This window comes from Erythrolamprus reginae, chromosome 3 (genome assembly GCF_031021105.1).
Source record: "Erythrolamprus reginae isolate rEryReg1 chromosome 3, rEryReg1.hap1, whole genome shotgun sequence".
Classification (NCBI taxonomy): domain Eukaryota; kingdom Metazoa; phylum Chordata; class Lepidosauria; order Squamata; family Dipsadidae; genus Erythrolamprus; species Erythrolamprus reginae.
The window spans coordinates 156561436-156587664 of NC_091952.1; the positions used below are offsets into that span (position 1 = coordinate 156561436).

At 36.9% G+C, this 26229-nt stretch overlaps 1 protein-coding gene across 3 annotated transcripts in view; it reads right to left on the reverse strand.

The window, feature by feature from the left end:
• DNAH5 (dynein axonemal heavy chain 5) overlaps positions 1-26229 on the reverse strand; it is a 189312-nt gene that overhangs the window by 61605 nt on the left and 101478 nt on the right. For all 3 annotated transcript variants that reach the window (XM_070747103.1, XM_070747104.1, XM_070747106.1), the window contains 9 exons: positions 24508-24749; positions 19892-20068; positions 15772-15976; positions 13203-13345; positions 12495-12629; positions 11418-11540; positions 7708-7921; positions 6807-7030; positions 3274-3472 (listed from right to left, as the gene is read on the reverse strand). In XM_070747103.1, coding sequence (XP_070603204.1) covers positions 3274-3472; positions 6807-7030; positions 7708-7921; positions 11418-11540; positions 12495-12629; positions 13203-13345; positions 15772-15976; positions 19892-20068; positions 24508-24749 — 1662 coding nt within the window. The remainder of the gene's footprint in view (positions 1-3273; positions 3473-6806; positions 7031-7707; positions 7922-11417; positions 11541-12494; positions 12630-13202; positions 13346-15771; positions 15977-19891; positions 20069-24507; positions 24750-26229) is intronic.

The window sequence follows — 26229 nt, forward strand, 5'->3', positions numbered from 1 at the left end:
TCCTGAAAAATGAAGAAGGGCATTAAAATGCATGAATATTAATGACTACAAATGCAACAGGTGACAACAATGAGAAGCAGTGCAGAAGCAGGGATTTAGCAGACTTCCAACTTAATGGCCTACCTAATTAGTGAGAAGAAATAGAAATTTTAAAAGCTGTCATTTTGGCTGTTTGTGCAGTGATGTGGCTGGTGAGCTCCTAGGTACTTTGCTGACCCAATTGGATGAAGAAATATTCTTCCTCTTTTTCGGGGCTTTAAACAAATACACTGAAAATTTGTGTGATTTAACAAGGAATTGTGTTCTTAATTAAATACAGGCATCTCAAATTTTTCACATTTAAAATTTTTGAGTTCAGAACCTCCTAGACTGGTCCAGCCTTGAAATTAGCACTTTTTAAAGTCTGGGATTTTTCAGTAGTTGGAAAGAATGTCTGTTTTGAAATTGTAATGGAAATTTGTTTATTTCAACTCTGAAGCATTTTGAAGACTTGTATTAATTAGTTATACAAGTTTATAATACTGTACTTCCTGAAAAAATTTCCCCGCATCCAATCACTGAAGGTATACACATTCTTCTCCCAATCCAATTATGCATAGCAGTGCACAAACAAATTAACCAAACTATTTCTTCCTTGCAGTCTCTCCAATTTGTCCCAGTTGGATGCTTTCTCTAGAAAATATATAATTTAATATTATATGCTGAAATCTTAAATGCCAAAATATGTGTTCCAGAGTCCCAATTAATCACAACTCTTTTGTAATACAATTCTTTTCACAGCATGGTATTACTTCTCAGCTTAGAGTTTACTGAATTTACTGAGAAGAAATTATAAGAGGCTAAATATGAAGAGAAGAGATAAACTAAAGCTGGATAACATAATGCAGTAGGGAAACCAAGAACAGAAACAACAAGATGTGTAGATCAGTGATCCCCAACATTACTGGCTTTATAGATTGGGAGGGAGGAGAGAGGGATTGGGAGGGGAGGAGGAGAGGGAGAGGGAATGGATACGCGTGATCGCGAGCAAGCACATGTCTGTGCAGCTTCATTTGCATAAGTGGCGGACAGACGCACCTACTGCTTACACAAATGGAGCTGCAAGCACACACCCATTGCTCGCCCAAGTGGAGCTGCATGCACATGCCAGTTCCAAATGGGCTGCAGCCCGGTAGTGGCTTGTGGCCTGGGGATTGGGGATCTCTGGTATAGATGACTTGCTAGGAGTGGAAAAATACCTGCAGCACTTATGAAGAAACTGGAAACTACACATGCTGAGTTGTATATTGTAACCATTATGTCTATAAAAGTGGGCCATTAAAAAAACATAGAAAAAACATAGAAAGCAAGACTTTACATACAACAATTATTTCCATGCATTCAGATCATGTTCTTATAACTCCCTCTTAAAGTGAAGATTTGGCCAATTAATTTCCCGTCTTTATGAGAAAATGTCAATACATCTTGAACATTGATGTAACGCTTAGCAATATGAATGCTAGTGTAAGAAAAAAGCTTTCAAAGCATATTTGCAAGTTCAAAGAAGGATATCCCCAAGGTGACATTCAACCATTTTTTCAAAATGTCATACTTGCATATTACATCAACCAAAATTAATTTAAATAAAAGATACTTTGCACTAAAAGTTTTTGAACCATGCAAAACAAAATGCTAGTACTACAGTTAATTGCTCGAAGTAAATTCATCTCAAAAGCTGAATCGAGCATTAAAGCACCTTCAATAAAATTATGCAGTGCTTTTTCTGACAATGGAAAGGGTTTTTTTAAAAAAAAATGCCAGTTGTAGACCATTTCAAGTCTTTTAGGAATTTGTTTATGTATTATGACAACTGGCTTTACCAACTTTTTCATCATATGTTGAGAATATATTTTTCCTACATTGTTTATATGGCTGAAATATTTATATTTGCTCAACAACATGTCAATGCTTAGTTTCAGCTTTATCGGATTGCTGGCTCAACTATTGAGAAGCATGCTATATATCTAAGAAATAATTCCCCATTAGACTATGTATTAAAGCAAATTAGAAATAAAAATCATTATCTTGTCTACAACTAGCCGTGCTTGGTACGTCGACGTGTATGAAATCTAAGAGGAACTTCTAAGTGCAGAACTCAATTTTTTAGAAGAAATGAGGCAAATCTGACAAGATCAGAAGCCTCTAGCTTACCTTTCAGAGATTTTTCCTTCAGACCTAGCATGAAATAAAATGTGTTTCCATTTAAAGAAAATATATAACTTATTTCTTATAAAGGATTGTTTATTGGCTTTCCTACTTATTTCTTGAAGATACATATTTGTCACATGGTGTGGAAGACACTGTATCACAAATCTTTCTCATGATTCATATCAGCGAGAATCCATACATGCTCTCCTAGAAGTTACTTCCTTTCTATTTAATGGCAGCCATTTAAAAACATCATGTACAATTATTAAAATTCCAAGCATACTCTGATCACAAGTTTTGATTCGCTAGAAGTCTATTCTAAGTTAGTATCCTTGGAATTATACATTCTGAATTAAGTGGTGGTGATATCTTGCCTTCTGAAACTGGAATGTAAAATAGACTGAAGACAGACTTAGTTTGAAGCTCAAACTGTCAGCAACTCATGCAAATCAACCTGCTTTTACTTCTTCTGTCCCTTCTAATAATCTAACTGCCAGACATAACAATCATCCATAAAGTCTCTGGGCAAATGCTTCTTCTAATATTCACACTTTAAAGGTACTGAGGAAATGGGTATAATTAAGCAGATCTTTATGGAATGGTGCTTATCACATCAGTAAATAACTTCGGAGGATTTCTGAAAAATTGTATATAATTCCTTCATACTAACTGGGAGCTACCTGGGACTTCCTCTACTGAGAAAGTATTGGTTTATCCAGTCTTATGTGAACCAGGCTTGGAGAACACCTTAGCTTGTTCCTGTTTTGTAGGATCAGCAGTAGCTGTTTTCATGCCATGCATATGCAAGTAGATTCTACAGACATTAACAAAGACAATTTTAGAGCCTAGATTCTAGGCATGGAGATTACAAAATATTTGGTTGCAGCATGGAAGAAAGGATATACTTCCTGCTAAAGCTGCAACCTCTCCTGCAAACAATTCTCTCTCCTCCACCATCTCCTTAATTAAATTTTATAAATAGCTATGAGGTTTTGAAAGTATAATTGTTCAGCACTTCCAAGCCTAAATCTTTTATGGTATGGTACTAATATCAGGCATTTTTTTTTCATTTTAGATTAAGTTTACCTGTTGCTTCAGGTGCATCTCTTAAGAAATCAACAAAGAAAGCTTCCTTGTTAAGTGCCACTAGTGCTGCCTTATCACTGCCAAGTTCTCCCTCAATTAGCTTTGCCAATGCCAGATCAAACCACTTCACGTCCTCGGGAGTTGTGAAACGATCAGCGATAACACGCTTACATTCATGTTTCCATAGCTTAATGAGCACCTGTTCAGAGAGAGAAGAGAAAAACAACTGTGTGTAGCTTCACTACGTTGGAATTTGCAACATTCAAATTAGTTGATTCTCATACATATTTATTTTGAAGGAGATGCTGCATGTGATTATTTTGTTATTGAGTGCTGCCCATATTCGCCATTCATTATTAAATATGAGAAAGAACCTCAACTACATTATTTAGAACAGTAAACTCCACACTTAAAATGCTTTTTAAAATATATATGATATAGGCACAAGTCTTGCATCTAACTATGTTTCTATTTGCCTCTGCATGTGTATATTTTTTCAACTAAGAACTGGAGAAGGAAAAGAAGACAAGGGACTCCAGAATTTCTTTTTAATTGGTTTCTATTTGTTTTTCCCTAAAAAAAGTATGTTTATATTCTAAACTACCTGCTTTGAGGCTGAGCAAGGGCAATTCAGAATCAAGTTACAAATGATACCCACAGCTCACTAATGATCTAGCAAGTGTCTTTATGCAGCATGTCAAGCTTAGTCTTGTAGCTTGGTGAATTGTTCAAACCCAGCTCACTTCATTAGTTTACAATTCAATGTACTGTATGAATCCATTAACTGGAGTTAATTCCAGAGTCAATGTAAACAGATGAGAAAAGGGAACATAATCTTAGTGGTACAAAAATTCAACACATTCGCCTTTCTTTCCTTTCAAAAATCACTTATAGACTGCCTTTTGCAACAAAAAAAATTGTTGACAGTGTGCTTCTTTACATTTCAATTTACTTTGTTGCTCTCTCCTGCTCTGGTGAACTGTCACAAACACCTGTGAGAATATCTAAAAGCAGACCTCTGCTCAAGCTCCTCTCTGCTGCTAAATGCAGTACAATTGCATTTGCTCTGTGCCTCTCTAGTCTGAAATAAGGAAATAACCTCCCTAAAATGCTTGGCATATTTTCTATGTGTAAAAGCTTTCTGCAGGTAGTCCTCAGTTAACAATTACTGCTTGGATAAGGAATTGTTAGAAAAATCCATACTAAGATAAAAGTCAAACAATAATAATTTTAGAAGCAGCAAATTATTTCCAAATGTTGCCCCAAAATATTATGAAATAAGGAAATTGTGCCTTTAAAAAATTTAATCTATGAATTAAAAATGTAATTTAGTCTATGAACTAAAAAAGGACATTAATAAAGAAAAAGTAAATACTGTATATTAAATCAGCCTATGATAATAGTTTGCCCTGTTTCCTTCCTGGAGAATAGTATTTAACCTTTCTGTCAATTTTCATAACTCATCTCTTCTTCTGTTGGTTTCAATTCCATAAATATCTAGGCTTGGTCCAATAGTGATGAGATTATGACTAATAATCTAATTTTCTGGTAATTTTCAACGAGCATAGCTGGCTGGAGAATTCTAGGAGTTGAAGTCCACAAGTCTTAACTCTAGATGACTCTAAAGTGTGCAATAGGGTTGATATTCCTGGATGCGTCTATAATATGGCAAATAATTTAGCTTTACTAGATAAATGGTCAAAGCAATGGAAACTGCAATTTAATGTTTCCAAATGTAAAATAATGCACTTGGGGAAAAGGAATCCTCAATCTGACTATTGTATTGGCAGTTCTGTGCTAACAAAAACTTCAGACGAGAAGGATTTAGGGGTAGTGATTTCTGACAGTCTCAAAATGGGTGAACAGTGCAGTCAGGCGGTAGGGAAAGCAAGTAGAATGCTTGGCTGCATAGCTAGAGTATAACAAGCAGGAAGAGGGAGATTTTGATCCCGCTGTGTAGAGCGCTGGTGAGACCACATTTGGAATACTGTGCTCAGTTCTGGAGACCTCATCTACAAAACGATATTGAACGGGTCCAAAGACAGGCTACAAAAATGGTGGGTCTTAATCATAAATCTTATCAGGAAAGACTTTATGAACTCAATCTGTATAGTGTGGAGGACAGAAGGGAAAGGGGGGACATGATCGAAACATTTAAATATGTTAAACGGTTAAATAAGGTTCAGGAGAGAAGTGTTTTTAATAGGAAAGTGAACACAAGAACAAGGAGGCACAATCTGAGGTTAGTTGGGGGAAAGATTAGAAGTAACGTGAGAAAATATTATTTTACTGATAGAGTAGTAGATGCTTGGAACAAACTTCCAGCAGACGTGGTTGGTAAATCCACAGTAATGAAATTTAAATATGCTTGCGATAAACATATATCCATCCCAAGATAAAATACAAGAAATAGTATAAGGGCAGACTAGATGGACCATGAGGTCTATTTCTGCCGTCAATCTTCTATGTTTCTATGTTAAAGTTGCCAAGTTTGGGGAGCCCTGCTCTAATTGAACCAAATCACTAGAATTCTAGAAAGCCGGTTCTGATTGGCTCTGTCCAGGTGAATGTTTAATTAACCTAATTTGAAGAAGTTCCAATGAAGCTAATTTTTAATGGTCTGTCTTTGAAACATGCTATAGGTAGTCCTCAAATTATAACAGCAATTGAGTCCAGAATTTTCATTACTGAGTAACGTAGTTCCAATTACCACCGTTAACCAAATCCTATGGTTTTTAGGCAGACAATGTCAGTGGGGAAGACAACAAAAAATTGCAGATCTCAGGCCAGAGACAGGTAAGTGGCTTCTGCTAAGTGAGGGAGTGAGAAGGTGCAAGAGTTTGGGGGGAAGTCAGGGAGGGTGTTTAAGGGTGCACTAGACATACAACATACTGTATGTTGGAGAGGGTGGATAAAGTTGTAGTGTGGGTTGAGAAGAGAATATGGGCGTGTGTGGCGACTGAAAGTGCAGTAAAAGAGCAGAGACAAAAAGTGGATGGATGGGTGAGTGCGTGAGACTTATCCCAGTGACTTGCAATTTCTTTTGCAGGCTTTTCCTTTCTGGAGAAGCCAGCACCAAAGGCTGGAAATGGTGATCATGTGACTGTAAGGTGCTGCAACTGGTCGTAAGTGCGACTCAATTGATAATCTCCCAGGTAGCAATCACAAGATTGCAGGACTGCTGTGAAGGTCAGAACTCTGAGGATCAGTCATAAACACTATTTGTTCAGCACTACTATATCTTTAAGGCCTACTGTATTAATTTAAGGCCTGTATTATTTGATCTGATGTAGAACCAATCAGAAACTGGCTGTCTTAAATTCTAGTGACGTGGTGGTGTATGTATCTGCACTAATACATTTAGACTTAGTGTTTGTGATTAAATTGTGATTCTTATTTAGTAATTATGGGACTATCTATAATTCTGTTCCTGTAACTCTTACAGTATAATGTTTATAATCTAATATAAAAATGCATCCAATATTTTAAAAAATGTGAATTTAATATATGAAAATGACATACGCATTACTTACATTGGAATCATTGATTACTTCTGAAATAGTATTAAGCATTCCTTGCCAGATCCTGGAAAGGTCCCGGAGATTGAACACATAATGGAATTTGGCCGGAGTTGGTAGCATTTTGATCTTGGTCATTTGCCACAACCGTCGGGTCAATGGGACTAACTTAACAACTGTTGCTCTCACTTCTTCCAAAAAGCCTCTTTGGCTACAATAATGCCCTGTGCCAATCACACCTGGAGAATTCAAGTTAAATAATCTAAGAAATCCATCCATTTTCACAGTTTACCTATACCACTGTGAACAACGTCATCCAATCACATTAAGGTTTGTTAACTGAGCAGCGTAGAAACGTTTTAAGTAAAATTAATAAATACCAAAAAAAACCAACCCTAAAATATATTGTGATACCTAGTGAATGAATGCACATTTTAAAATGCCTGAAAATCATAGTTTGCCCAAACATACAAGCCAATACTAAGGTTAGGCATGGCATCGAGGAATTAAAAGGGGGGAAAAAACCAGTGAACTTCCTCATGAAATCTCCACCAATGTAGATGGTTAAAAGTAGAATATCCCAGGAAATATATTTTAATATACATTTCCCAAATCACTGATCTCCCATATAAACGAATTCCTTTTCTTTAACAGAGCTAACCTTTTTTGTTCAAACTTTTTAAAGTTACGTTTCTGTGGTTTTGTTGGGGGGGGATGTTTCTCTCTCTCTTGTTTTGGCACTGTTTTCAAAATAATAACAGACATTAGCAATTTAATACAAATGCATCTGCTTACGCAATGAAAGGTATTATTTACATCTCTCCTCAAATTTTTCATTTCTTTTAGCTTTTCAAAGCAAAACTATCACCAAGTGCTACCTAATGAGCAACAAGACTAAATAACCACTCTGTTTTACCAAAAATCTTGTCAATGGATGGGTTAGATGGCAAGGTGCAATTAAACACAGAAAACTGTCTCTTCAGTCTCTGAGGGATGTCATTTCGTCCTCCGCCAGGGTGTATCATGGCAGCCAAAAACTGGATATCGACAATGTTGGTGAACTCTCCAGGCTTCTCCAAATTATAAAACCCATTTTGCTCCATCAGTTGCCTAACAATCTCATTAGTGACCTGCAAGAAAGATTTCAGGATTTAAAACACCCAATCAACTATTTTTGCAATACAGCAGATTATATGCATAAAACAGCACAATTGATTTTAATGTCTCTTCTTTCCAACATAACTTTTCTCATTGATAGTCCTATAGTTTTCTCTATGAGTTTTTAAATCTCTGTGTCTAGACTCAGCAAGGAATATCTTTGCATCTTCCATCCTTTAATAAGCTGATGTAACCATGCCCCAGTTCCCAAAGAGATATAACAGATTCAGCTCTTTCTAATCCTGATTCGAAAGGTTCTGACCAGAAATTGGAGGCAAGAACATGGTTCTCAACTGGTCTAGTCACTAATAGTGTTGGGCGAACCGAACCCGCACAATTCAGGTCCATACCAAATTTTGTTGTGTTTGGCATGCCGGACCCGAACCCGAATTTTTTTTTAATTCATGCTTTAGTTTGGCATTCGTGCCGAACACCGTGAAAAGCCACCACCCGGCTGTCCTCTGCTGAGAAGAGGAGGAGGAGCCGGGTGCCGGTGGTGGCAGAGGAAGGCGAACACCAGGGAGCTGTCAGCCGGTCGGAGACTGGGAGGGAGGCACAAAAGGAGCTGGGGAATCCCATGAAGAGATTCCGGGGCCGTAGCTTTGACGTTACGTACACCAGCAGGTTGCTAAGGAATCCAGGAAGTGATCACTTTGGCATCCTTAGCAACCTGCCGGTATACATGATGTCAAAGCTCCGCCCCCGGAATCTCTTCATAGGAGGGATTCCCCAGCTTCTTCAAAGGGAGGTCTTTTCATGTAATTTTTTTTATTATTTTTTTAAAAGTTTTTATTTTCATGTGAAAGGACCTCCAGTTTGACATCCCTGTATTAGATGAATCAAGGAAGTTCTTAATGTATGAGCAGAGTAATCCTTGTTCACCAAGGTTGTGCACACATAGAAACTTTTAGATTGAGATTAGTTGTGAATAACTACTCAGACACACACAGATATATTAACTTGAATTAAAGTTTACTTTGAGAAATAACATATTCAGATAAACAGTCTAAAGTCATACATGTAATAAGTCAGAATAACAATCCAAATATTACATATTCTTTCTTGCCAGTTGTCTTTGTCATAATCAGTAAACAAAGATATCAAGCCTAAACACATTTTAGCTATACTGTAATAAATAACTACAATACAGAGAGATTTCAGAGAAAATGCAGAGTACAGTGGTACCTCTACCTAAGAACGCCTCTACTTATAAACATTTCTAGATAAGAACCGGGTGTTCAAGATTTTTTTGCCTCTTCTCGAGAACCATTTTCCACTTACAAACCTGAGCCTCCAAAACTGTAACCGGAAAAGGTGGGGACAAGCCTGTGCGGGGCCTCTCTAGGAATCTCCTGGAGAAAACAAGGCCGGAAAAGGCAAGAAGAAGCCTCCATGGGGCCTCTCTAGGAATCTCCTGGGAAGAAAAAGGGCCTCCACCCTCGCTGTGGTTTCCCCAATCGCACACATTATTTGCTTTTACATTGATTCCTATGGGAAAAATTGCTTCTTCTTACAAACCTTTCTACTTAAGAACCTGGTCACAGAATCAATTAAGTTCGTAAATAGAGGTACCACTGTATACCTAACAATGAGTAGCTTAGACAAAGAGAAACAGAGAGGGTGACTCAGAGAAATAAGCTATAAACTCTAGCTCCCTCTTGTGGCAGTCTGCAATAACTACAGTTAATATATTGTCAACCTGACAGTTATGGACAGAGTCCTAACAAAAGTTAGGTTATAAAACACTTTTTTTTATTTAGTTTTCACCGATTACAAAATACAATCTATTTTGACCAGATGTTATGTATCCATTTGGGTTTAAAAAGGAGTTCTGTTTAATGTAGTGCATATCCCTCATATACCATTCCTGGATGGCTCTACATCTTCATGAATACCTATTATTGTATTATTGACCCCATTAGGAAATAAAACTGAGGATTTGAGGGATGCAATTTCTCAGTGGCAGGACTCCCACCTCATCAAATATTTTTTGGCTGTCTCAATGTACCTGGTAAATTGCTATATTGCCACAATAGTTTCATATTAATCTTCTAAGATGGAGCAGAAAGGCAATTTTGATGCTTACCCTCATGTGGTTTTTTTTCTCATTTCAAATTTGCCACATAAAACTTCAAAATGAAGAAAGGATAGGATTAGAGCAGGCACTTGCTGGGTGTCTGTTTATGTTCTCCATCATTGGTTAGATAGAGGCAGTACTGGCTAGTTATAAAAGGCTTCAGGCATAAGAAGTTAGATCAAGCGCAACTCTTTCTGAAATTATTCTGAGGGTTTGCAAGTGAAAGATAGGTGTACATGTACTGAATAACTATGCCTATAAAAGCCCATGAGTGGTATTCTATTATCATAAAGGTAGAAACACAAGTCTCAGTGAGAAACTTTGTGATTCCTCTTAAGCCTTAGCAAACTATCCAAATTAATCCAAGATGTTTGTCATTCAGAATAAAATCAGAAATTATCCTCCACTGAAACATAAGGAACTCATGCATTAATGCATGTCCGGATAGATGCAATTTGCGTATGCGTGCTCTCCGGCTTCCAGCGGTGGCCAGAGGTTCGGTTTCTGGCAGCGCGCCAAGTAGGCATGCTGCCTCCTAGGCTCAGGAGGAGGTCCTGAGCTGCCCTATTTAAGGGCAGCTCAAAGCAACCTCCTCTTTTTCCCTCGGCTGTCCTGAATGCACAACCGCTTGCCCTCCTCTAATCATACACCCGCCTGCAGTGTGCCTGAACGGGGTCGCCTCGGGGCCGAATAGGAATTTTTTTGCGGTTTTTCCTACGGGTGCAGCTGTTTTTTCATCTATTCCACACTGACGTTAGGGATGGACTGGTTACGGGGTGGGGCATGATGTAGATACACATTCAATCAATTTGGCTTCCCTGTAGTCACTGGGGTTGGCATGTTAGGGGCGGAAATGGGCAGTAGAAGCAACTGTGCGTTCTCCTTTTGGGCATCTTTTCAAAGATGATGGGCCGCCTCTCCCCATGAACTATAGGTTGGTGCAACTTCAGGAATTGGAGAGGGGATGCCCATGGGACTCACCTTATCCAATTTCCTGTCGGGATTGGAGGGTGAGCTCCTCCCACACGCTTATGGGTGTGGCTCGGATCCTGGTTCAGCAAGGAGTTATGCCCAATAGTTGCCTATGAATGTTGTGACAGGTAATTTCTGCCCCATTAGTTTATTGGCCTCTGCAGGTCCTTTGGTTACACTTGTTATAATGTTTGCCTTATGTTATTTAAATTTACGTTATTTAAATTTATGCTAATTTAATAAAGTGACCCTATATTAAATTCCAGCTACTGTCTCTGCGTCGTTATTCTGCTTCCGGGGCAATTTAATTATTCTCTAATATTAACAAATCTGAACAAAACAGTAATCGTGATCTTAACTACTTCTCAAAGTCAAAATGTTTCATTGAGCAATGTAAAGAATTGATGCAAGTATCCTACCTGATCTCCCCATTCATTGATTACAGGCATATTCACATCATCTATGAAAACTGTCATTTTCTTTCCTGCGGGAGGACCATATGTTGTGCCCATGCGCTTGTCCACATAGCTTTCTATTGTGCGCTGCAAAACAACAACAACCATGAGTTTATAAAAGAACTTACTGTAAGCATCCTTTCATAATTACTAAAGGAAAAGTTGAGTGTTCTGCAAACTGTTTGCTTAGACCTGAAGAACTTCAAGCAACTGTAACAGATATAATATACAATTAAAAATCCTTAAGTCAGCAAGTCCTTCTATATTAAGATTCTAATAAAATATATATATTCCTGGCTAATTGGGATATTAAAAATAATCCTGCTTCAAAAGGTTGAACAGAACAATCCCATATTCCAAAAGTGAAGGGAATGAAAAGAAAGGAATTTTGCCATTACCTGCTCTGAAAGAAGAAAAGAAGACACAACACAAAATCTCAGTGCAGTGATAAATGATTCTCAAGTGCCACAGAAACATCAAGGAATACTAACTTATACCACATACTCCCCTCTTCTGGCGATTTTGGCAGAGTTATTAGTGTCAAGATATTTACTTAGAAAACAAATCATCCCATTTAAATCAATATTAGAAACATCTTACATAGGTCTATGCTATTCAATTCCAGGCATGATAAGGATCCTCATTAAAGAATCACTTAAGAAATTAAATTAATTAATTAAATTTCTTAATCTCACTTCATGATTGGATAACTGTGTTCCTGTCAAACAGACAACAAGTAGTTAAAATAGAGAGTTCTCTATCAAATCCTGCACCTATCAACAGTGGTGTCCCTCAAGGCAGCATTCTAGAACCAACACTCTTCATACTTTACATAAATGACCTTTATGATTACATTATCTTGTAATAATGAATTTATTATCAAAGTCAAAAGAGCCACCAGAAATAGTAAACCATAAACATTTGAATCTCTACTACTTATTCAAATATTTTTGATTAATTTTTATTCTGGTATATTTCCAATGAGTTACAAAGCTACCTTTGTTTCTGTAGAAAAGAAAAGAAATATATGCTAAGTTTCACCTGAAACATGAAAGGAGTGGTTGCTGATGAAAAGTTAAGGCTCTTAGCCATGTGATGTTCAGGATTATATTTTGACGTGTATCCTTTGATGATGACAGTTTTAGCAGTCCCTTGTTCACCAATTAGCAGAACAGCCTGAAGATGAAAAGAGAATTCAAATGATTTTAGGGATATTAGAATCAAAGGTAGTGATAAAGGCTCAGATCTTAAAATTGTTTCAAATAATGAATAGACCAGTCTTTGCAGCATGGTATATCCATAACCAAAATAAAATTAGTTCTACCAATAATAATAGTAATATAAAATAGGCTTGTGACTTTAATAAACAAACAATTTGTTTCTTTCTTCGCATGGAAAATGAAGGATAGAATATTTTCAGATTCTTATTGGTAGAACTGTTTTAATCTTGAAGTGAAGCAAGATATTCCAGACAATCTGGACAAACTTTAAAAATTAAAGAGAAAAACCAAATAATACCAGCATCCTAAAAGTTAAAAGATGGATTAGAGTGAGGGCAAATAGAATAATTCAGAAAAGTTGCAATAAGTGGGAACATTCAAATTGGTAGTGAGTTTCAAAGATTTCTTTGTGGCTTACCCAGTTCACAAGGACAATTAACAATTTAATAGCAATTCCAGAAATATTTAAAATGAAGTCACTGTCTCATTATAGCACTGCTGACAACTCAATATAACTGGAGAGTATTACCTTGCCTTGTTTTGCAATTGTATGAATAAGGAAATCAGTTCTCACGTTGTCAACATTTGGAACCAAAATAGAGCCATATTCTGGAGTACTGTTAGTAGGATACACATACTCTTCAACACATGTATTCCAGTGCATCCAATTACCTAACCAGGAAAAAAATATAGAAATTTGATAGCAATCTATCTGAACTTTAGTTTTAAGGGTCTTAGTGTGATTTTATGTCTTATTAAAAGGAAATAAAAAGGAAATACAACCAAGTTAAAGCACCATCTTAGTCCATAGTAAACCCTAACAAAATGCTTGAAATGTGTAATTATGGGACAAATAGCATAACTAAATATAAAGTTAAAAAAATAAAAGAAAATAATTGTATAAAATATAAATAGAATTTTCTCCGACATGTCTGCTATTTAATTAATGAACTGTGTTGATGTTTAATTAGCATGTAAGAAGACATTTAGGAATTAGCTTGATAGAACTTTTGAACATTTTCCTCATTTAAATCAAAATAAGTATAGAAGAAAAACCTAGTGCCAGTTTAGTTAATTGAGAAAAAAAGCAATGTAAAGCCATTCAGAGGCAAAGAAAAGGCATTTCACAGGTTGGCAGAGTTCCTATATTTCAAGTTTGGAAAAAGGTATTCCGAATAACTGATTATTTATATCATATAGAACATACTGCCCAAAGTATTCATTTGCCTCATCTGCCAAAGTGAAAAATGAAAAAAGCAACATTTAATGAGCATTGCTTATTAAATCTGTTTTTTCCTATCATAGCTGATTGCAGTTGCAGCACATTTATGCCACTTGTATTGAAATAATCTATTTCTCTTTCTCTCTCATGTAAAACAAATCAAAACAGCAGTCCTTATCACCCAAACCATAGCCTGCCCTCTCATGACTCACAGAAAACAGCAACTCTATTTATATGTTTGCCAGCCACTTTTCTTTGTTCCAATCAGAAACAGAAAGACAAAGCATTCTTCCCAGAGACTGGGAAGGCCTATTCATTCTTTCTTATTACTGTCTGAGATGCTATCACTGCCACCACTGTCAGAATCCTGGATTTCTGGATATTTTTTCCCCACCACGCCAGTGAAATTCAGCTGTAGAAATTGAGTTTATTAAAAACAAAAGCCCCTAGGAAATATAGCCTTTTGGTTTACCCAGCAGTAGGTCAAAGATGCCTTGTATCTCACCAATTTAGAACCAACTTAGCAAAACACAGGGCCAATGAAATAGAACTTAAAATGATTGACATTGGCTTATGTGGAATGTATACATTTTACATGTAGATAGGAAGAGGGAGGCTTTCACATTAACTTCCCCTCAATCTCAATAAACATTCATCACATCTCAGCACAGAGGACTATTAATTCTGGACAGCTGGACTGCTGGAGTGTATAGACATTCTCTTTGTGCCATAGTTTTAGATGTCATAGAAATATAGAAACATAGAAGACTGATGGCAGAAAAAGACCTCATCATCCATCTAGTCTGCCCTTATACTATTTTCTGTATTTTATCTTAGGATGGATACATGTTTATCCCAGGCATGTTTAAATTCAGTTACTGTGGATTTACCAACCACGTCTGCTGGAAGTTTGTTCCAAGGATCTACTACTCTTTCAGTAAAATAATATTTTCTCATGTTGCTTTTGATCTTTCCCCCAACTAACTTCAGATTGTGTCCCCTTATTCTTGTGTTCACTTTCCTATTAAAAACACTTCCTTCCTGAACCTTATTTAACCCTTTAACATATTTTAATGTTTCGATCATATCAGCCCTTTTCCTTCTGTCCTCCAGACTTTACAGATTGAGTTCATTAAGTCTTTCCTGATAAGTTTTATGATTAAGACCTTCTGCCATTTTTGTAGCCCGTCTTTGGACCCGTTCAATTTTGTCAATATCTTTTTGTAGTATTCCAAATGTGGTCTCACCAGCGCTCTATATAGCGGGATCACAATCTCCCTCTTCCTGCTTGTTATACCTCTAGCTATGCAGCCAAGCATCCTACTTGCTTTTCCTACTACCTGACCACACTGCTCACCCATTTTGAGACTGTCAGAAATCACTACCCCTAAATCTCTTCTGAAGTTTTTGCTAACACAGAACTGCCAATGCAATACTCCGATTGAGGATTCCTTTTCCCCAAGTGCATTATTTTACATTTGGAAACATTAAACTGCAGTTTCCATTGCTTTGACCATTTATCTAGTAAAGCTAAATCATTTACCATATTACAGACGCCTCCAGGAATATCAACCCTATTGCACCCTTTAGAGTCATGTGCACCTTTTATAAGCAGAAGGTTATGAAGAGGATAGAAACAGCAGTTACATAATCTCTACTTCTCCTTGCATAAACTTCTATATGTTTGGAATAATTGAAGGTTATAGAAGTATACAGCTGATATTTTAAATGCTGAAGCTTCTCTAGTTCAAGAAATGAAATCATTATTGAATAAACTGCAGTAGAAAATCTCAAATTATGAGATGTATCTACCTGCATTATATAATCTAGACCATTTTGACAATAAGCTATAGCAACTTTTTGAGAGTTCACAAACCATCATTGGTAACATAGTAGTCGAACATTGTGTCTTCACTTCCTTCTGGGATATTAGGAAGATCAAGATTGATAGTTTCATGACTTCGAAGCCAGTGCTCCAACTTCCAACGGTCTTCCAATTCCAGCAATGCCCCAACACTCCACATCAGGGAGAATATGTACAGTCTTTCCAAGTATTCTGCAGTGATTTCCATACCTTGGTCCTAAGTAAAGAAACACAATAGTTTTAAACACTGAACTATTCTGAATTCAGAAACATTTAGAAAATATACTTTTTCAAGGATTGGACACTTGGTATATTTTTTTTAAGTAGTAGACAACATTCAATGAAGAGAAGACAAGACTAAGCCACGCTATACCCTAATATGAATGCAGCAATCAGAATTCAATATGTAGCATACAGTAGATAGCAGAAGTTTCATAAATACATTAATAACATCTGCTTGTATAGAAGCAATATGTTATCCATATTTTATAACTTAAGAGCATAATTCGTATCAATTGATTCAGCCAATGTAAGATTAGGTTAATTTGAAGTTTTCTTAGCTTTTTTTTTCTTTTAAAATTCTATTGTATGATCAAATCTTTAATTGAAAAATAAAAACTTTAAAGTGAAACTTTCTTTGGGTGTTAAACATTAATGCAATGACTGTTTGCCACTACTTTAATCTCAAACATCTTTCTAGAAAAGGTTATTTATAGTTTCACAGGATATCAGGCACTAGAAACAATGCATAAAATTTAATATTCCTCACGGATGACAACTAAGAAATTGTTTGGTAGACGAAGTAATAGGATAAGGTGCATCAAACATGAAAAGCAGCACAACTGTTTCTCTCAGTCTAAAGGCACCTTTTCTGACAGCTCCAACTGGGAATTGCTATATTATAGTCTCCTTGCAATGAGGACACCATTAATTTTTATAAATTACAAATGCTATTATATTTCAGAGAGTTTTATCTGCCAATCATGGTAAAAAGGGATACATTAACAGCAAATCAAAGCTCATCAAATTCTTTTATTGGATCTGTGTTTTGCCAAGATTTTGAAAATCAACTTAAATATACTGCTGAAAAAAATAAAGGGAACACTTGAACAAAAGAATAGAACTCCAAATAAATCAAACTTCTGTGAAATCAAACTGTCCACTTAGGAAGCAACACTGATTGACAATCAATTTCATTTTGTTGTCAGCACATTCAATTTTGCACAGAACAAAGTATTCAATGAGAATATTTCATTCATTCAGATCTAGGATGTGCTATTTGAGTGTTCCCTTTATTTTTTTGAGCAGTGTATTTTGTGTTTTATATAATGCAGGGTGTCTAAAAATATTTTTTGTGACCTATAATTGATCACAATTATTTCAGGGGCCTGAAAACAGTACAAACTGTCACAATTTGAGAACTGTTTTTTCTAATACCATCTTAAAAACTTATGTAGACAAAAGATTCATTATATGAGACAATTACATAGGTTTGGAACAATAGTATGTAAAGACAAGCAATTATCTACAATTTGCTCAGCAAAATTTTCACCTTAGGACTTTTTTTTTAATAAGGAGATGCTGTAGTTGTGGTCTTGAAAATAAAAATACCAAGTCATAGACATAAATGAATTTACAATTACTTTAAACATCAATGTTCTTGGAAGATATTCCAATAATGTAATTATGCATTAAGTAACTCTCAAATTACTCTTGCAATCTATGAAACTATTCCACAAGAGCATATACTCATTATTCTGGAGAAAAACATAGATTTCAGACGTTTTTATAGAACTATGTACTAATGCAATGCAGCAATAAATCATCATAACCATGAGTCCAATGACAAGCTTTAGACTGATGTGAGCAAAATAATTGATGAATGAAGTGTCATGAATTCCATTAGACATTAACACAGCATTAACAAGATAAGGAGATTTCACCTGATAATTTAGTTTGATTTTGTAGATGCCTGTATCACTATGATTTCATACTGAACAGAAGAATTTGCTGCCATGTCATTGTGAATAAAAACATTCTGGTGCTATATTTATTCTAAATCTAATGGTATCTTTTAATCCCAAATTTGGCCAATAAATATAACTTTGTTTTGTTATGCATGCAGGCTGAATGTAATGAGATAACTGATTCAATACCAGGAATAAACTGAACAAATTATTTCATGTAAACTATCATATTGCTTTTAATATACATTGCCATGGTACACCCCAGATTTATCTATGAATATGATGTTGTTAAAACATATTAAGTTAGCTGTCTGTCTTAAAGATACTATGATGCATTGGTTTTCCCTAAGTATCTAATTTGGATGGGTCACTCTCAGCCTTAGACTGGAAAATCAAAAATCATCCATCCACAAATCCATACCAGGAAAATCTGTTACAATACATAGCCATCAATAAACTCACCTTCATCCTGTAGTTGGTGGATTCCAAATAATAATTTAAAAAATGGTTCCACAAGAAGGAAACAAATGCAAATAATTAATAGAGGCACTTGGCATATTACAAGAGCCACTTTAAAAAGAGAACTGACTCTAATTATAGAAAATTAATCAAAGAACTTTTGAAAAGAAAATTAAATGTAGGAACATAATTAAAGCCATAAACATTTGGACTGTTCCAATAATTCAATATATTACAGGTATAATTGATTAGGCACAAGCTCAATTAGATATTCTTCATAGGGAAACAAGAAAATTAATGACTATGAATCATGCTTTTCACCCAAGAAGCAATGTTGACAAACTCTATTATGCCACTGGGAGCGATTTGCTCCAAGTAAAACAAATACTGAAAGAAGAAAAACATTTCTTGAATGATTTTAACATGCACAGTAAGTAATATCTATTGGTAGAAATTTGTAAAGAAAAACTACTGAAGACTGCAAAATAAAAACAACACTATAAATAGGAATCAATTGGAAATAGAAATCTCTTAAGAGTGTGTCTGTCTGTCAGTTGGTCTGTCTTTCTGTCTGTCTGTGTGTAGAGAGAGAGAGAAATTGGTAAAAGAAACTCAGGTACAAGATGTGTTCACTATTAGTTTAAAGTAAAATTTGATAGAAAAGTTTAAAAAGAAGGGGGAAGGGGGGGAGAGAGAGAGAAGAGAGAGAGATTGAAGCAATGACCATGGCAGCAAAAGAACAAGTTACAAACATGATGCAGAATACCAATTACGGATAGCTCTACTTAAACCACTGCATTGGTCAGCAACTGCAAATGCAACAATAATAAATTCGTTTTCCTACCAATGAGCATACTGATCACAATAAAAGCCTTCAGTGTGAAACTGGTTAAGTCCTGGTCAGTTTCAGGCAACAGCTGAAAGCTGGCTGAAAGGTTCTAATCCAGGGGGGTCAAACTGGCAGCCTGCAGGCCACATGCATTATGCACACGCCCCACCCACCCCAATTCCACAAAGGCAAAAAAACATCACGATATGTGATGCAATGTCACATGACACGGTCGAGTTTGACACCCATGTTCTGATCAATTAATTAAGTCAAAGGGCTGAGTTTGTAAATTAGTAGTTAGCACATTTCACTCTATGTCAGGGGTCCTTAACCTCTGGGCCGTGGCCCACTAGTGGGCCGTGACTGTTTATAGAGGGCAGTGACTGTTTATAGTGGACACGCATATGTGAGTGTACCCACAGCCTCACTTGTGCAAGCAAGCCCATGCCCATGTGCTCCATTTGCTTGAGTGGCTGGTACACATCCATGTCACATGCATAAATGGGTCTTCCAGGGTGCATGCTTGCCGGCCACTTGTGCAAAACCAACCCGCCCCCACCCTACCAGTCTGCAAAGCCGGAAAGGTTAGGGAACTCTGCACTGCAGAGGAAACTGGCTCAGGAAGAGATTGCATTTAAACAATCCATCTCCCTTGTCAGAGGGCAACCCCCTTCCCTGGGGAAAATAAACAGGATCTTTATTAAAAATTATAAATGAAAAAAATGCAAGCATTAAAAAAAACCCCTATCTTGCTTCGACCTGAGTACTTACCGTTAGTTCCATGATTCCCATGCTTTTGATTAGAACTTGAGTCACTGGAAACTACCTGTAACCATCATCATAATCATCAATCTATCTGAGCAACATAAATGATTACCTTGCAAGGAATAAGGCCCTGAAGCATATTAATGCTCTGCATTATCACGAAGGCTTCTAGCATCTCAATCTTGTATTCCAAGGATTGAATACTAAACCGGTAAAGGTCTGGAAAGGATGCTGTGTACAACTGACGCAAAATCTCTGCTTCCTGTGGAGAACGCCTCTTCAGAAAACCCTGTTGTGATTGAAGCAAGTCACCATGATACTTTTGAAATTATTATCCAAATTTACCAGATTGAGCAACTAGACTTTAGTTTCAATCCTCTCATTTTTATTTTCTAGGAAAAATTACATTTTTCATCAAAACATTTTGTTGGGCAAGAGAATAATTGTCTATACTTGAGGCAGATTTTTTACCTCATCTGCTTCCCAGATAGGTGATAGTATGATGATGAAGATTAGTGCATCAGATGCAATTTTTATATTGGGAAGCATTTTATAAGAACATCAAATACTAAACAATGTCAATGGTGAATCTAAGTTGGAACACAGTAAATGAATCAATGTTGAACAATGTTGAACAATGGGAAAGAGCAAAAAGTTGTGTAGTCAATCTAAACCAGTGGTTTCCAACGACTACTTCACCTTCAACTGCAACACACGAGCACGAAATCGATTTAAACTAAATGTCAACCGCTCCAAACTTGACTGCAAAAAATACGACTTCAGCAACAGAGTAATCAACGGCTGGAATGCAGTACCTGATTCTGTGGTTTCTACTCCTAACCCCAAAACCTTTAACCTTAGACTATCTACAATTGATCTCTCCTCCTTTCTAAGAGGTCTGTAAGGGGCGTACATAAGCGCACTATTGCGCCTACTGTCCCTGTCCTATTGTCTACTTTTTATCATTACTTATCTAATGTTTTATATGTACAAATTATCACCCTATAATTGTTTGACAAATAAATAAATAAATTAAATTAAATAAATAAATAAATGGGGCCCACGCCCCACAGGGGGGCAATTTGATCTTTAATGGGGACAATTGGAACCTTGTTTAAAACAAGTTAATGGCCTTTTAAGCTTCCTCCACATGAATATGAGTTCACTTTTTGAATACTAAAAATTATATGTCACAGGGTGAGGGAATCAGGCTTAGGTGGGCCAGGGCCAAAAATGGTTGGCAACCACGGATCTAAAGTTTGAGAGAGGTATTTCTCTCATTCTGACTCCATTAAAGTGCTAACTGAATTTCTGTATGATTGTTCTTGAGTTCATTTCTATTGATTTTGTACTCTATTTTTCTAGTCAAAGTAGTCCTAGAGGCAGCTGAATACATTAAAAAATTCTGTATTTTCTGCCGGTCATCTAGTCACAATGCAGCCAACAAATGGACAACTGTGGTCCTATTTGGTTAACTAATTCCAACATAATAAACTTTTACTGGAGTCTTCACAGAAGCCATCAGAATCACTGCAGATAAGGGCAAATTTATTTTCAATTTTTTCCTTATGGGAGGGGGGGCGTAGAAACCAATTCCTATGGAGTTGTCAGAGACTCCAACCCTTGGCTGGCTAAGATTGATGAAACATAACACTAGATATCTGTCAGTGCCTTACAAAAATTTACTGCTTGGCAGCCTGATCTTTACACTCATTTAGCCGTCTCCTCTCCCTTGTATTTGCCATGAGACTCATCTCTCTTTTTTTTCTCTTTTCTTAATGTCTTGACCTTCCAAATTGATTTGCAGTTGTCCCTACCAGGTTCTTTTCCTCCCTTCTCATCTCCTCCTGCCTAGTCATTTATCATATTACTCATCCCAATAATTCAATACTCTCCTTTACTACATACAACTATTTCTGTTTCCAGCAGCCATATTTGCTGGTGAAAAAAATGTGATTAGATTGTCATGTTCTCTTGTTGTTCTGAATACTGTAGTCGCATCTCCTGGTGGTGAGGCATACTGTGTGCTAATGACAATTTCTACAATTTTGGCACTGGTTAAAATCCTTTAGTGTTTGCCTCATTGGTAAACATTAACTTACGGTAGGTACATAGCTCAATAATCATGGGGTAAGATTCCCTAACCCTAAACCTACATTCAGTTCCTTTTCAAGTTTGGAAATCTGTGGGCAAGCTTGTTGAGCATTCCTGTCTTTCCAGACGAATCTGGTGAAGGCAAAGCTGAGGTTATATCTTAGCCATATGCAGGAATACTATGAAAAGTGAAGAAAGGTTTGATTATTCAAACGTTTAGTCATCATGTCTAGTTCTGCACATTCTATAATTTTTTTTTAATACTTCAGCGTCTTTTGGTATTGTCTTTTCTTTCTATTTCTGTGCGAATACTATTCGGGCTGCAACCAGTATATATATTATTAAATAGTAGATTTCTTTTTTATACTTTGTGTTTGAAATACCCAATAAGAAAAATTCAAGATATTTTTTTAATCTTCTCCTTTGTTATTTCATTTATCCAATTCTCTACTTTGTTCCAAAATATTTTAGTCTCAGGACATGTCCACCATGTATGATAATATGTACCAATTTCTTTTTTACATTTCCAACAAATAAGTGATACAGACAGAAACATTTTGGAAATTCTATATGGTGGAAGGTGCCATCTGTAAAACATCTTGATTTGGTTTTCTTTAAAGGGAATTGATTTTGTTATTTTCCAATTATACATCCACATCTTTTCCCATGTATCTAAATTTATCTCTTTACCAAATTTTTTGCACCAACTGATCATGTTGTCTTTCAATATCCAACCTATCGTTCTATAATTTAATAAATATTTATACACACTTCCAATTGTCTTTGCTTGATTTTGAAATAATAATTTGCTCAATACATTATTTTCTTTTTAAAAAATATAAATCTTTACATATGTTTGATATGTGGAACTGATCTGCATGTATTGCCACCAGCCTAAATCAATACCTAACTGTAAAATATAGGAAATACAGTTATGCATTTGTGTTATAAGGGAGCAGAAAGATGTCCCTTCCCTTGCACAGCTGATATGGGGAGGAAGTGAACATGAGATAATATTTTACATGCCACCCGAACTCCTTGGTGGACTTCAGGGATCATCTGAAGACAGCAACTCAGAAGACGACTAGATGATCCTGTCAAGCTCTTCACAACAATTAAACCGGATTGAATGTCAGACCACAGATTAAATGAGTTCCCAGTAGCTCAAGAATCTAAAGAATCTAAGCTCAAGATTTAACCTCATTAGTACAGTCACCCTTCTAGGAAGAGACAATGGCACCAGACTGAAAACATGAAGATAGAAAACACAACCTTCAAAATTGATCATCAGTATTTTGATTTGGAAAATACCATAAACACTAGAATCCCTAATTGATTAAGAATAATCAGTTGTATAGCATGTTACAGTAATTCACCATAGATGTCACCCAAGTATAGATATGGTGATCATATTCCTATAGAACAGTCATGGCTAACTTTTTCTGAACCGAGTGTCCAAAGCAAGGGCACATGCATGTGCGCAAACCACATGTGCCCAAACCCTCAAAATACAATGCACATGCACCACCACATGGGTCCTGCCCCCCCCACATGCACACGTGCCCCCCACATGCACTCCACGTGCATTCAAAACCACAGCCCACATACTCCCTGTCCCCCACACATGCAGAGAGCCAACGATCAGCTGGCCGGCAGGAGATGCATACGGATACACAGCGGAGCTGAACTGGGATGACGGCTCGCGTGCCCACACAGAGGATGCTACGTGCCACCTGTGTCACCTATGCCATAGGTTCGCCATCATGGCTATAGAAGAATCTTGTACCAGAGCTGATAACTTAGAACATTATGGCTGTAATGTTAAATGTTACGATGGTTAATGTTTGTTTGTTTGTTTGTTTGTTTGTTTGTTTGTTTGTTTGTTTGTTTTGTCCAATACACAATAATACACAATGAAGGTAATAAAGGACACCTTCGAGAAAATAGAATTAGAGAAAGAATAGAAGAGAGAGTATAGGATAAAATAATCAATGAGAAAATAGAAGAAAGATATAGGGATAGAAGAGAAGATATATATATGGGATCTATGACAGGGGTCGGAAGGCACTCTAGTGCACTTATGCACGCCCCTTACTGATCTCTTAGGAATCTGGAGAAGTCAACCGTGGACAGTCTAAGGGTAAAATGTTGGGGGTTAGGGGATGATACTACGGAGTCCGGTAATGAGTTCCACACTTCAAACACACTATTACTAAAGTCGTATTTTTTACAGTCAAGTTTGGAGCGGTTAATATTGAGCTTGAATCTGTTATGTGCTCTTGTGTTGTTGTGGTTGAAGCTGAAGTAGTCGTTGACAGGCAGGACATTGCAGCATATAATCTTGTGGGCAATACTTAGATCATGTTTAAGGCGTCTTAGTTCTAAGCTTTCTAGGATTGTAAGTCTAGTTTCATACGATATTCTGTTACGGGAGGAGGAGTACATTATTGGTACTTAGTAGCTAAACCACTGAAAGTAAGGGCTGTGGAAGTACATACATCAATTAATTAGAAAGCTAAATGTATGTTCAGAGCACGTTACAGATTTTTCTATAATTGCATTCATAATCTAAGTTTTAACAGTCTGACAATGATCCATGGTACAACCAGTTTGAACTCATGAAAGCAAATATACCTCAAGGACAGGGCTCCAGTTGAGAACAGATGAGCTCATAAATACCATGCCATTCCTTGACACTGTTGCAGGAGAAGCATTGTCAATATTATGAGGCTCAAAAATAATTTTACAGTTTGGTGCCATAGGGATCCGATCTCCATTAGCCAGGGTCAATGTTTTGTTGTCATCAAGCACTGAGTTCAGATTTTCAATCCAAATGGCATCAACAGGACCATCGAGTACTATCCAGATGTGTTCCCCTATACCCAAAGGTGGGAAAACATTTCTTGTAAAGAAAGCAGTTTGTGATACAATCATTTTCCTCATTATAGAATAGATATAGATATGATTAAAAAGCAGAAACAAGAAAGATTATTTGCTGTGTGATATTTATAGTCAACTTCTCAAGTGGCTCTGAAGATCTAGTGGGTGACCTTAGACAAGTTCCTACTTAAACTTGCAGAAGTGAAATGCAGAAAAGCCTCATTTAAATCATTTCTTTCTTTGGCTCTCTACAGCAATTCTGAAAAGCACAAAAGGAATATTCTATTTAACAGGAATAGATTATATTTAGTAATAATAGATCTCAAAGCAAGTAATATGCTGGGGGAACATTACTTACAAGATACTTGACATTTTTATTTTACATGTAAAGCCCTTGACAGGTGGCACCTAAGCAATAAAAAGTGACCCTCCTATTCACTTTCCCCATCTGTCAAAGCTGCCATTCAGCAATTTTGATAAGAACTGCTTTTGCATTCTCTTTCCTAGTCTGAGAGGACAAAAAGTATCCATACATAGTGAGCAGGCTAAGGATGATTTTTAAAAAAATGTTTAAGCTTTGGGGTGGGGGGAATGCAGAGAAAAGCAACTAAGAGGATTAAAGGTCTGGAGACTAAAACTAAGGCTAAAAGGAAGGGTTAGGGGTGACATGATAGCAGTATTCCAGTACAGTGATACCTCGTCTTACGAACCCTTCTTCATACGAACTTTTCATGATACGAACCCAGTGTTTAAGATTTTTTTGCCTCTTATTCCGAACTATTTTCACCTTAGGAACCGGAGCAGCCGCCGGAATTTCCCTGAGGCTCCTCGATTCCCTTCATTTTTGCCAGCGATGCTTTGAATCCCAGTGACAAACTCCCCCCTTCCAAACTGAATGGGGAAAAGACTCATGGAGCTCAAGAGAGGAGAAAGGTGTGGGAGAAATGAGCAGAATGGGGTGGGCAAAAACGGGAGGGAAAGACTCATGGAGCTCAAGAGAGGAGAAAGGTGTGGGGAAAATGAGCAGGACAGGTGGGCAAAAACGGGAGGGACCCATGGAGCTCAAGAGAGGAGAAAGGTGTGGGGAAAATGAGCAGAACGGGTTGGGCAAAAACAGGAGGGAAAGACCCATGGAGCTCAAGAGAGGCTCTTTTCGCTTTGCTTCATTGGGACTGCCACCTCTTGCCACCTCTCGCTGTCCCTCCCCCCCTTTGTCTGCCCGCCGCTTTTTTTTAAAAAAAAGCCTTAATGTTTTGTGTCTTCCTAATGGGCTTGCACGCATTATTAGCTTTTCCATTGATTCCTATGGGAAACATTGTTTCATCTTACAAACTTTTCATCTTATGAACCTCGTCCTGGAACCAATTAAGTTCGTAAGACAAGGTATTACTGTATTTGAGGGGCTGCCACAAATAAGGGGGCTGTCTGTCAATCTATTTTCCAAAGCACCAGAAGGCAAGACCAGAAACAATGGAG